Source organism: Pinus tabuliformis, chromosome 2_2, assembly GCF_031772625.1.
Source record: "Pinus tabuliformis cultivar Carrire ecotype Pingquan chromosome 2_2, CPIR1, whole genome shotgun sequence".
In the NCBI taxonomy this organism is placed as follows: Eukaryota; Viridiplantae; Streptophyta; class Pinopsida; order Pinales; family Pinaceae; genus Pinus; species Pinus tabuliformis.
In genome coordinates, this window is record NC_142300.1 from 247,064,990 (window position 1) to 247,078,644 (window position 13,655).

Genomic DNA, 13,655 nt, shown 5'->3' on the forward strand with positions numbered 1-13,655 from the left:
ACATGACCATTAGGTGCAAGACCGCAGGTAATGCAAAGAGAAAGTGCAGAACCAAAGCTTTAAAGACTTTTAGGGCTTTTCTCTTACTTTCAAGGCTTGATATGAAAAACTAAGGCTTTAGACTTGCAAAGGAGGAAAGTATGAGTGGTAATGGACTCACACAGATTGCAGAATGTCAAGGTGACAATTTTTAGTGCAACACGGGGACCTTACAATATGCCACAGGCTTCAGAGTCCGCATCGAGTTTCAACTATCCACAATCTCCATTTCAATGAGAAGTGTATTTATAACTCACAAATTCTTTGATGTCATCAGCTTCGTCTCTCGGATCCCTACGAGATTGGAGTTAAATAACATCACAAAATGCAAGTCTTCATCTTTTTTCATTTGTTTACTGATATTTCGTTTCAGTGGCTACTTCAACACTGCTGTATATGTTTAGGGTTTGCTTTCTCAAGAAAAGGTATGATTTGAATTTTCATTTTCATTCATTGTCTTATTTGGGAATTTGTTGTAGCACTGACTTGTCTTCTGAGTTTTTTTTTCAGTGTGATTGAGAGGTTGTTGTTGAGGGTTTTTCTATTTCTATGTTTTTGCTAATAGTTTCTAGTAAATTAACTTCTGAGAATCGAGAAGTTTGGAAACTCTGCTTGTATAACGTTTTTGTGGGCAGTATTAAGTAAAATCCAAACTTGTTTTAATATTATGCATTTTTAATGACACCCATTTCGGTTGCAGTTTTATAACTGTATTTAGCATGAAAGAGGCCTTTGGCGATGTTTCTCGTTGTATTTTCTAGCAATTTGAAATTCTTTTAATAAGATCTATAAGTTTAATGGCCCTTTTTGAGGGTGTCAATTGTCTCTTATGGATAATGGCTAATTCTTTCAGTATCATTATTCGGTATTCGTTCTACTCTGTTTAGGGCATGAAGCTTTATTCGTGCACTTTAAGTCTTGAACAAATAAATATTATAGTCATGCAAATAGCTCTGAATAAGAATATGATGCGGACAATTATCACTGCAAATATCATTGTAAAACATGAAAGAGGTTTTGCCCCTTACCGGTCTCGTTAAACAGTATACAACCCTTTATTAAGTTGCAATTATCACACTATGTAATGCCCTTTATTCTACAATTTTCTGTCTTAGGACTCCTGTAAATTTCTGTTTGCTATTTTTCTTGTAGTATTAAAAGCCTTTTAGCTGATTAAAAGCACGACTTGGGCATTGGAGCCTGGCACTGAGTTTTAACTATCCAACCCAGTTCTGATACAGAGAGAGAGAAAGCTCTGAGGTGGATTCGGGCATGGAGATTATTTCAGGAAGAAGCCCTGTTAATTATGGCAGACCTGCTGGGGAGGTTAGAATATACAGTTCCCTTCAATCCATTGCTAAATTTCTTCAGTACTTTCATGTACCAAAGGCACATCTTTAAGGTCTTCAATCCCTTGGTGAATTTCTTCATTAATTTCACTTAAATTAACAGAGGCATAACTTTAAGGTCTGAAAGAGGAATGAATCTTTTTGAAGGAAAAACCCTAATCTCCTAGGTTCTTTCTCCATATAAATATGCCACAAGCTTTGGTGTCCACATCGAGTTTCAACTATCCACAATCTCCATTTCAATGAGAAGTGTGGCTGTATAACTCACAAATTTTGTGATGTCATCACCTTCGTCTTGTGAATCCCTATGAGATTGGAGTTAAATAACATCAAAAAATGCAAGTCCTCATCTTTTTTCATTTGTTTACTAATATTTTGTTTCAGTGGCTACTTCAACACTACTGTATATGTTTAGGGTTTGATTTCTCAAGAAAAGGTAATTTTCATTTTCATTCATTATCTTATTTGGGATTGTTGTAGCACTGGCTTGTCTTCTGAGGTTTTTTTCAGTGTGATTGAGAGGTTGTTGTTGAGGGTTTTTCTATTTCTATGTTTTTGCTAATAGTTTCCAGTAAATTAACTTATGAGAATCGAGAAGTTTGGAAACTCTACTTGTATTGCATTTTTGTGGGCAATATTAAGTAAAATCCAAACCTGTTTTGATATTATGTATTTTTAACAACACCCATTTCCAGTGTAGTTCTATAACTGTATTTAGCATGAAAGAGGCTTTTGGCGATGTTTCTCTCTATATTTTATAGAAATTTGAAGTTATTTTAATAAGGTCTATAAGTTTAATGGCCCTTTTTCAGGGTGTCAATTGTCTCTTATGGATAATGGCTAATTCTTTCAGTATCATTATTTGATATTCATTCTACTCTGTTTAGGGCATGAAGCTTTGTTCATGCACTTTAAGTCTTGAACAAACAAATATTATAGTCATGCAAGAATCTCTGAATAAGAATATGATGTGGACAACTATCACCGCAAATATCATTGTAAAACATGAAAGAGGTTTTTCCCCTTACAGGTCTCGTTAAACAGTATATAACCTTTTATTAAGTTGCGATTATCACACTATGTAATTCCCTTTATTCTACAATTTTATTTCTTGGGACTCCTGTAAATTTATGTTTGCTATTGTTCTTGTAGAATTAAAAGCCTTTTAGCTTATTAAAATCACGACTTGAGCATTGGAGCCTGGCACTAATTTTTAACTATCCACATTCTTCATTCCAATGGGAAAATGATGGTTGTGAGTCGAAGGTCTGAGGAAGTGGTAGATCCATTGCTTGAGGTTAAACCCACATCCAGGGCATTGAAACGAGCATTGTTGGTATCGTTGCGTTGCGTGGATCTAGATGCTGCCAAGAGGCCAAAGATGGGCCATGTCATACACATGCTGGAGGCAGACGAATTACCCTTTCGTGATGTATGTTTTTTCTTTGAAACAATAACCATGTCGCTGCAGAGTATCAATGGCAGTATAAGTTTATATATAAATGAGCAAAGTATCAGTCACAGTGTTTGTTTATATATAAACCAGCTGATATATATGTATACACATATATTTAAATGGTGTATATAGTATATCTATACTCTGTTTACTTGTATTAATACTCTGTTTCCCAATGCTTATTATTGTCATTGGAGGCATGCCATAGTAATACAATCTGAAACCTGGATTTTGCAGGATCGTCGCCTAGGGCGTGAGGCTGCTGCCCGAGCACGTCGTGAGAATCCAGCTAATGATAGAATCTCGAACCCAAACGGTGACAACACTGGTGAAGGTGAAGTCAGCAGCCCCAGTCACAGAACGAGGCAGAGATTGTGATGACGATCATGGGATTTTTTCTTATTTTCACCGCAGATTCTGTTGGGCCTCATGTGCCTCTGCTCCCTCAAAAGTAGACCTAGACAATTTGTTGATCATAGCCAGCTGATATATTATATCATAATTATGGTGCTCATTTGTTATTTGAAGGCCCTGTAACATATGATCGATTGCTGAGAGCACTTAGCATCTATTTCTGTTAGTGTTTGTCAGTGAATTTTTACAGTTATAAAGAAGAATCCTCTCAATTAATTACGGTTGTAGTCTAGTGATTAAGATGGGCCATTGTCATGATCAGACCCAGGTTCAAACCTTCGCAGACATAAATCCCTGAAAATTAACTTGTTAACTAGATTTGACAGCCATTCATATGTTCCAGGTAAGAAACTCAGTAGCCCCAACTATTAACATTCTTGTTACCTATCCTCGAATTCGACCCACTGACGTCTTGATGCGAGAGGGTTTCTGTAACATTCTTGGTAATGTATTATGCCTGGCCAGTGCTCCTCTCAGATTTATTCCAAGAAACTCCTGAATCTTGTTGCTGATCTTGGGTCATGGAAAAAAATGTGAACAACCTAGAACTCCCTACAGATTGCATCTCGCTTGTGTTGGGTAATGGATTTTGAAGCCATGAATAAGCTTCATTGTTGAAGGCCCATATCAAGAAGGAAGACAACATGAGCAAACCTCCACTCCATCCAACCACGCTCACAAAGCTAGTGCCTCCTTTCTTTCCCGTCTGTTTGTCTACATGAGATTCAAATTACCTATGGCTATGACTACGCTGCAAGTTGGGAGCAAAAATCCGAAAGGAAATTCCTTAATGCCAACTGTGCTTCTCTGTCTTTTTGTTGTTCAACAAAATATGAATTTGAAAAGCACTGGCAGAGAATGGCAGAGAATGTACTGTGTGTGCCAACTTAGTGTCCTTAAGGAAATGAATTGAGACCCCACTCCCACTCCCAAGTTCTGGTGTTAACTTTAGGTTGACTGTTGTGAAAACGATGTGCCTGTCATTTTGTACGAGGGAGAGTTGTTGCAGTAATCACCACAGCTACCTTACCATCTTTGAAACATTGGATGCCTTTTGACTTCGAATTAGTATTTGATTTAATTGCTTTAAGGAAGAATTTGGAGTAATGGGCTTAAACATTGTTTAAAGGAAATGGTAATTTTCAAGTAAATCCAGGGGAATAGATAATGGATTGGTATTTTTTTTGAGTAAATTTAGAGGAATGGGTAATGGATTGAAATTACTGCTTCGAGAGTTGCATAGGCACATTGGCGGAGGAACTGTTTGACGATTAATGAAATTTCTCATTTTTTATGGTTTTGTGGGAGTTATGTTGTCAATTTCATTTTTTAAATCTATTTATTTATCATCTAACAAACTTTGGATTGGTTAGACATCTTGACAGACACAAAATTTGACAAAGCATTCATTATCACCAATTTAGATAGCGAAATTTAAACCAAATTATGGAAAAACATAAAGCATGAAAGCGACCTGAAAGTGATTTAATGAAAAAACTAGACGTGTAAGATTTGACAATGCCACATGCAATTGATGTTAAATTAGATTAATTTTGTATAGGAAAAAAGATATAATACACGACTATATGGTAGTTAGTTCTTGCAGTTTAGCTTAACTAGCAATTGCACTAAATGTTACAAAGAAAACACCATAAGGAAGTGACATAGGAAAGAGTAACATTAACAGTGAATGTGTCGCCTATAACATCTGCATCAAAAATCTTGGATGCAGTTAATACTCAAAACCAATTCAACATTTTGAAAGCATACAAAAGATTAAGAACTATGCTTCTTTGTTATATAAATCAAATACAAAACAAAAGGGAAAAATTAAAAAAATCTGTAAATTGAAATTAGAATTCATATGGGCCAACATTATTACAGTTTGCACCATGTCATCATACAGTTGAAATATGAGTGTTTTGTAGGATTTCGTTTTCCATTTACAGAAAAGGAGAAAAATAATCTAAAAAACCCTAAGAGTTGAATACCATACATGTTACTTCAAACATGAAGTAATCAAAACTGCAACACGTACTCGAATAGAGAGATTCTTCATATGAATCGGATAATTGATTGTGTCCAGGAGAAATGAGGGCATATGGAGTCAAAGTGTCAATTTGAGGGCATTGTTTGCTACTTTTTAACATTTGAGCTATAGATGTTGATAATGGGCATTCACATATCTATTACACATTATAATAGAGTTGTAACACATGAAGCCCAACAATACAGGGTATTGACAATATTTCCAGGTGGTAGTATGATCATACTGTGCCTTCCATCATCACTTGCAATACAATTTTTTTCTTCTGTTCTGATATCTATACAGAGGCATCTAAACTAAGGTTGTGGGTGCATTTAATTTAAAATAGATGCTAGTGCAAAATATATCAGAGCCATCTAAATTAAGGTTGTGGGTGCATTTAATTTAAAATAGATGCTAGCATAAAAGTTGTGAGTTCAGAATAGATACACATTTAAATGAATAAATGTAGTGTGTCAGAGCAAAATTTGTGAGGAGTACAGTTGATAGATTAGCATATATTCCTCTTAGCTCCAATTCTATTCTCTTAACTCCAATTGTAGTGAGTTTTTTTTTAACCAAAAAAAACAACTACAAACTTCTGACTATTTATGATCTATGCTAGTTTTTAAATATATTTATTAGTAATTTTCTCTTTTTAAGATGTTTCATATTAAATTTTGTTCAGTTTGAGATTTAAGTGTTTATTTGACAGTCACATCTCATACACCAATTATGAGATTTCTGCACGAGCAACTTCTATTCCAACAAAACCCAAATTGTGGCTAGCAAGAGTTTCCTTGGCCTTCTCCAACACAAACTGCAAGTACTTACCCTGAGCTTCAATTAGGAGCTGCAAATGTTGTTGTACATGTTTCAACCATGTTAGATTAAGAAAAAGAGAAGAGTCTAACGACCCATCAGTATTTGTAAGGACCTCATTCCCTACCGTGATCAAAATTATTAAGGTTGAAGGGTAGTAAGGAGCAATCCTTTGAGCCACCCAAGCTTGGCCTGTAGTTAGGATTTCACTTATTCTCTAGACTTTCTCATTCTTAAGACCCACAATAACTGCAATGATTGTGTTGGAAAATGCTTGCAGTATAGAGGGATCTGAGTTGTAGATCTTGAATCTATTGATAATGGTGTTTCCAGGCATCTTAGCTACCTGCTTCTGTGATGGAAAATTGTCCCCCTCCATTCCATAGTTTACACCAATTCCAGGGTTTGGCTATTGTGATGCCTCCGGCTCATTTCCCCCTGCAATGTGCAATACCAAACAACATACAACCATAACCCACATTAGCTCAATTCAAAAACTCAAATATTTTTCATAACTGAGGAATATGAACTTTAGCTAAGATTTGTTATTCTTAGTCAGTGCACTTTAGTGATGCACATTCTTCATCTAAATCTTGATGGGAACATGGGTTCCCAGTATGCCTTTTAACACTGATGTTTTGTTCCCGAAGCTTGACTGCAACCAGGAGATTAAGGTCGGTCGATTTTATTGACGTACTTGATGACTTAAGTTCGTCATCTTGATTCTTTTATGACACCGCATTTTGTCTATCAAATATTTATGACGCTCCTATTCACTGGTCTCTTAATGGATAAAGTGGCATTGCTTGAACGCTCTATTTTTCCTCATGCTTTTTCTCAAATCCATATTTGAATTGCTTGTTAAATATTTCCTTTGTTTGTGATATCTAACATATCTTAAGCTAATGCTTTTGGCAATTGATGTTTTTGGTTACAACCTTTGGCAAAGGAGTTGGGACTGAAGGTTGTGCCCACCTTCAAAGTATTGAAGGGTAAAAAGATTGTTAAAGAAGTGACAGGAGCAAGATTAAATGATCTGGTACAAGCTATTGAGAGTGTAAAATCAAGTTCATACATTTACAAATTGGTTGGCCTTCTTCATTTTCAGATTTTGTAAATTGATATCCTATCAATAAAGTGTTTTGTGTTTGAACATGAAATGGTACTATTTCTCAAATTGAGATGGCATGTTGTCCTCAATTTATGCCTTACGACATTTCCTTTGCAACATTTGGTGCAAATGCTAGTTTAAAATGCCTTTAAACCATTAGAACACTCAAAATGTGCAAATTATACCTTTCAAGTTATGAATCCAACAAATACCTATTAAATTTCACACAAAATTAACATAAATAATAGTTAAAATAGGTGATGTCTAATGTGAATTTCTTGAGAAAATATAATGTTTTTTTTTTTTGGTAAGAAATTTGACTATAACACTCTTTAAATCATTTTTTATAGTAAAAATAGATTACGCATCATCAAAAACCCATGAAAATACTAGAACTTAACAACTGTAACTCAAATATTCCACTTAGAATTTTCTCAAATACATCTCCACTAAGCTTTAATGAACACCCATAAACAAAACACACGTCGCGCATGGCCATTTCCAAACAAATGCAAAACCCATTAAAGGAGGAAACGCGAACCGACTGAAGTCGCATTAATAATGGCCAAGTCACTCGTACTATTATGCACAAAGAGGTCCTTAATCTAGCGACAGTGTTAGTTGCAGGGTCTGCTATTTTTTGGCTACGCACTTGACATCCATCCCTAATCTGTTCCCGATCCTGTTGCTATTTTTTCGCGTTTTCCCGCACCCCTGCAACAACGGAGAAAATTCTCTCGTCTTTTGTGACGATGGAGGAAAAGACAGAGCCTTATTCAAAGGGGTTATCGAATACATGGCTGACAGTGGGACCTCTGCCTGCCTTGATTTCGGAGGCAGAAGCTTGCACGTTGCGACCATTGGAGTTTTTCGTGGCTTGGCAAGGCGTGCTGACCATTGCATACTCAGGGTTCCCACCTGCTCTATGCAAGGTGTTTTCCTCTCGCCTTGGCTTTCAATGTTTATTGTTTGATTTGAATTCAAGTTTAGGTTATAAATCATGAATATAATGGAAGTCTGGTCTGAATATTTGGGCTGTAGCTCATTTTATTTTACTATGCCATGGTGATTCCTCATCTGTTTGAGCCAAAACTGAAATATTGGTGGGTTTAGCATTAGATTTAGGGTCGTTTAAAGGTGTCTTTTTTCTACCTAGTTGTCCCACTTTACTGTTTTATCCCCCTTTTCTAAACAACTTCTTCCTTAACTTGTTTGACAGCTAAAGCGGGGAATCAATGACATGTTTTCAAGCCTACCGAAAGAAAATCCAGGATCTCTGTGGCCCAAGACGTCTTTAGCCTGTCTTAAGGACTCGAAATTTCTTTCCGTGTCTCAATTGGTTCAGCTTCGAGAAATCTGCAGGTAACGTGTCCTCCAACATTTAGCATGTTGATGCCTATAGTACTCATTTCTCCACACAATGTTTGTATTACACATTGAACCTATGTTGCATACTTTCCTGTAAAATTAAGACAATAACTGTTAAACCATTCTATTTAAAGAACGAAGAAATGGTTTGGTGGACACTTCCATTTAAAAATCCCTTTCGCTTGTGTGGCTCCAAGTGTATTCATTACTATTCCAAGGGACTGTAATCCTCTACAATGCAAGTAATTTTTAATATTGCAGGGAGGAAAACTTGAGATTTTCAGAAGAAGATGCTGTTATTGTGGACAAGCTGTCTGTTGTTGTGTATCAGAACTGTTGCTTGGAGAAGACGCTGATGCTCACAGAAATCCCTTTGCGATGTCCAGCTAATTCATCAGAGCCACTGCTTGAGGAAAAATTGCACATTAGATCAGTTTTGGACGAATTTGCAGATGATAACTTACCTAGCTACTATTTTCAAGTCATAAGAGAAGGTATACCTCTTGACCATAGGCAGTTATTAACGAACAATTGTGTTGGCTGATCTGATTTTTGTGTCACTATTAAAGTTTTGCCCAATGATTCAAATTCCTTGGAGTTTCCTGCGCACTTCAATCTATATCAGCTGATAATGGTGATAAGGAGCAATGGAACCTAAATCAAATTGCTTGAAATATTTTGACTTTGATTTTGCCCCTGTGCAGGTCATCGGACAACGCACTACAGAGACCAAAAAGTGGGATCAACATTAGTGCATTTCCTCCATCACCCCCTTCGATTGTTAGCTAGATTCAGGGAGAGAGTTGAAGCTGTTATGCCTGGAATGTATGATTGGTTTTTGGATGATTCGCTTCATATCACAATCAGAGCTCTCTTCTAAGGAACACCTTCCTCTTTCATCTGTCAATTGAAATTTGTTGGTCATCATATAGAGCTTTATTGTTTTTCTAATGACATTTATATCATCTGGCCATGAAGTTTGTGTGTCTTTGAAGACTACAAATAGGTCCTCTAGCATTTTCAGAATCTTTTCTACTGTTATGTTGTAAAGGTGGTGTCAAAGCCGAAAATTTGAGGAAAGATACTTATATTTTCGTTAGAATTTACATTGTTAATGAAACGCATCCATTCTCATATTTAATAAGAGAAATGGATCCTGGATGCTAACAGAGCTTGCATTAGTTGGTTTACTTGATGTTGCTTGAATTGTCCCACTTGTACATAATTTATTTCTGCAATCGGATTGTCGAAGGTTAAACTGCCGATGGACCACACATAATCCTAAGAACTAAGGAGACAAAACCTAGCTCAAAGGCTTATTACAATACCCTGTTTTTATCCGAATTAACAAGCAGACGTGTATTAGTGGCCACAGAAAAATAAGTTCTCGTGAATGGTGAATATCAAAACAGACCCATTGAGGAGAGGCCATATGACAATTTCCACGCTTTTAAGAATAAATAGAGCAGCCTGGACATAGAATTGGATATCTTTAATGTCGAAGGAATCTTCCAACACCGTGTCAAACTTTAATATCGAAGCTATAGATAGCCTTTTCTGTATTTTAGATACTTCGTTACCAGTTGGTGCATTTCATACACTTTGCTACAATTACAAAGCCATGTAAATGTGGAGGATGATTTGGCAAATTCATTTGAAAATTGGTGAAGCATTTGCAGAATATGATAGTTGATGGAGAACCTGAGAGAAGGTGACAAGTTACCATGCGATTTTCCATTTTTCCCTGTCATAGCAGTGGAGAATACCTTAGGAGTATTGTCAATTATCAGAAGAAATGTCATCAAACAATTTGTTTGAGAGAATATAGAATAGGAATGTTGTTGTAAGGAAATGGGGGAGTAGACATTATTATACACACCAAAAAAAAAAATTGTTGGACACTCTATTAAATTAATGTAATAGTACACATATAAATTTATGAATGTTTTCCCAGATTCACCAGATAGAGACACTATTTTGATCACATGAACAACTAGTTGATAATATATCTCAACCACAAATCAATCTAGGAGCTAACCAGTTGGAGAGATTCTCTCCAACTAGATGTAACAGCCTCCTAAAGACTTGCTAATAGGCTTTTTTACTTAGACAAGTTCTACCCAAGAATGGCCAATAATCATAATAACCAAAAATATGATCACACACAACTGCTTGTCTTAATCTTGGACTGGTTGAGAAATCTTATAGGGCAACATTAAGGCAATTTTATTTTTGATTTCTCTTACTTGACACACACTTGTATTTTATATCTTTCATTTTGTTGTCACCCTCTGCAAAATGTGTTTTCAGTTGTTAAAAGAGGGCAAAAGAGCAGAGAGGTTTGCAGCCATCTTCCAAGCCACAGAAGCACTCAAAGCTAAATCGGACCCCCTCCAATGGATAGTGCTCAGAATTAGCTTTCCAATGGTATATGGAACTCCTCAAATGGACTCTGGAATCAAAAGTTAGAGTAGATTGAAGTTACCCTTGAAAAACCAGAAGACAAAGAGAAAATGCCTAAGGGTAAAATCCCAGGTCCTGGCATATCGGCGATCCCGCATATTGGCGATCAGAGGTCCAGGGTGCAACGCAACAACGAAATCATTTCGCCGATATGTGATTAGCGATCCCACACATCAAAGGTCCAAGGCATCGGAGCATCAAGAGATCGACGCATCACAATCGACAATCAAACAGGTGACACCCTTTCAAAGTTGTGATATCGCATAGAGTTCCAATTGCGATTAAATTCGCCGGGATTTGAGCCTCTAGTGTTAAAGCGCCGGGAATGCCTTGAAACATTTAGCAAAGGAAATCAATCGCAAAACAAGAAGAGGGCTGACCTTTTCTCTCTCCTCGAGGGGGCCACGTGGTTGAGCATCATTGGACCCCATAAATGAAACGTGGCTACGCATGATTGGTTCCAATACATGACACTTGGCAGCACATGGTTGGTTCCGATAAGGGACACGGGGCAACATGACATGGCAACATGATGGACACGTGGCAGGCAGATTCAGCGTTTTCAGGGGTCATATGAGGAAAAAAAGGTGACACATGTCACCACTCATAAGGTGACATGTGGCAGTGATGATGTCATATATCGGAGATCGGCAATTGGAGGTTGTAGTGTGCGTGCGTCAAAATGAAATCGCTGATTGAAAACCTCTAATTAAGGGGCTCTGATATGGGGGCTGGCCTACAGTCACGAGGAGTGCGAAAGGACCAAGGGTTAAGCAAAAAAGGTGATCGACGTTCAGCGATTGACGAAGTGAAATGTTGTGCGCCAAAGTTAAATCGCTGATAGAGGAGCTCTGATATAGGCGCTGGCCTATGGTCACGAGGAGAGCGAAAGGACCAAGGGTTAAGCAGAAAAGGTGATCGACGTTCGACGATCGACGAAGTGAAATGTTGTGCGCCAAAGTTAAATCGCCGATTGGAATTCATCGATAGAGGAGCTTTGATATAAGGGCTGGCCCACGGTCAAGAGGAACTTAAAGAACCAGGGGCAGAAAGTAGTTTACAAAGGAACGATAGCCCCCGGCAAGAACAAAAGGCCTTAGTGCCTTAAGGCTAAGCACCAAGTCACAACCCTCGGTCCTATGGTTAGAAATGTGGGAAGGGCTAAGCAGAAGGGGCTTGTCATATCAGAGGTCGACAATCGACAAATTTGAATACTGCACCACTGTGAAGTTTGCGATATGGAATCGCTCCGATAAGGAAGTACAGAGCTTTAAAGGCATATGGGTTGGCAACTGCAGTATTGAATGAAGGCATGGAGCAGTTGGAAATCGATATGGGCTAATCCTGTGGAAGCCCCTGGGACAAGAAACCAAGGACTACATGGGCAACAAAAATGAATTAGATTGCTTCGCGCACACGTCTTCATGGAGTAAATGGAGGTATGGGACTCAGGAAGACTTAATTTCTCAGCATGGAGCTCCTCACAGTTAGACAATGAAAGATTGTCAGGTCAATCTCTGCTTTTACTCTGTGACAAGCAACCACAGTTGATCGCTACCAGCGCCAGAGAGTGGTGAAGATAGGCAGTTAAGGCGAAAGCAACAGGTGAACCGACCGAGCAGCTAGAGGGACACATTGTGGCAGAGACGTGGCCTGATCAAGGGCCTTCACAGGAACAACAGAAGGATATTTTCCTTAGTCATCTTTCAGTTTTGCTTATTTCTATTTATTTTGTAATTTCTGTGTATTTTCAAGAAAGGAATCAAATCCTTAGTAATCATTTTAGGCAGCAGAGCTATCGCACACTGAGACAACTAGTCTATCGAACAACTGGCCCTTGGCTGAGATATTTTGTAATTGATTCAAAGCTCCCCCTCTCCTTATAAATAGGGGGAAGAAACACTTAATAGAGGTTCCAGAATTCTGCACCCGCAATGGTCCAAATTCTGTGATTCCACTTTGGTTCTAATTGCCTGTTCATGAGGGACTCAAGCGATGTATGGCTAAATGTAATGGACTAGTATATTGGACTCATTTTGAGGATTAATGAAACTCTTTGGTGATTCCAATCATGGCTATAAGCAGTATGTTTTCCCCTCTGTAAATCTCATTTCATGTATGTTTCTCTTCTACTGAAATTGTGTAATGAAGCTGTTGATCTCATTCTCTCATGGTTATATGTATGCTGCTAAGTAGTAATAGTACCTGTGTTATTTAAAGATTTACTTATGTACCTTTAAGAGCATAGATTTACATATGTTGATTAGTGATAAGTGTATCCATGAGCTATAGAACATGAAACCTTAATTCGTGCTCCACAATTCCTGTCATTCCATCTCTTCTACCTTCCATCCTTCTGCCAGAACATTGCTACTTAGGATTTTGTCTTGTTTACAACCCTATGCATCTATTTCCTTCATTTCTCTCCTCCTCTTCACCTTTACTACAACTTCAATATTAAGCTGCTCATTGTTGTGTGTCGGCCATTAGAACAAGACATTCCTCTTTGAGATCAACCCGATTCACCCCTTGTATTTGGATCCATGTATCTGCTTGAGTTCACCTTGATGAAAGACTATTGAACCAAGCCCCCATTTATTATCTTTC

General features: G+C 37.6%; 1 protein-coding gene and 2 non-coding genes across 3 annotated transcripts; all 3 read left to right on the forward strand.

The window, feature by feature from the left end:
- Nucleotides 1-262: 262 nt before the first annotated feature.
- Nucleotides 263-368, forward strand: LOC149192204 (small nucleolar RNA snoR97). The gene has a single exon (XR_016255309.1). It is a non-coding gene; the product is annotated as a small nucleolar RNA snoR97 (small nucleolar RNA).
- Nucleotides 369-1,622: 1,254 nt separating this feature from the next.
- On the forward strand, nucleotides 1,623-1,728 carry LOC149192205 (small nucleolar RNA snoR97). Its single transcript, XR_016255320.1, has one exon. It is a non-coding gene; the product is annotated as a small nucleolar RNA snoR97 (small nucleolar RNA).
- Nucleotides 1,729-7,747: 6,019 nt separating this feature from the next.
- Nucleotides 7,748-9,775, forward strand: LOC149192206 (uncharacterized). The gene is made up of 4 exons (XM_089406335.1): nucleotides 7,748-8,149; nucleotides 8,437-8,579; nucleotides 8,847-9,079; nucleotides 9,290-9,775. The coding sequence occupies exons 1-4, from the start codon at nucleotides 7,970-7,972 to the stop codon at nucleotides 9,463-9,465; spliced, it is 732 nt and encodes a 243-aa protein (XP_089262461.1). The 5' UTR covers nucleotides 7,748-7,969; the 3' UTR covers nucleotides 9,466-9,775.
- The last annotated feature ends 3,880 nt before the right edge of the window (nucleotides 9,776-13,655 follow it).

Coding starts and splice junctions, on each gene's coding strand:
- LOC149192206 (XM_089406335.1), top strand. CDS start 7,970: ATGGAGGAAAAGACAGAGCCTTATTCAAAGGGGTTATCGAATACATGG. Junction 8,150..8,436: donor TCCCACCTGCTCTATGCAAG/GTGTTTTCCTCT, acceptor CTTGTTTGACAG/CTAAAGCGGGGAATCAATGA. Junction 8,580..8,846: donor CAGCTTCGAGAAATCTGCAG/GTAACGTGTCCT, acceptor TTAATATTGCAG/GGAGGAAAACTTGAGATTTT.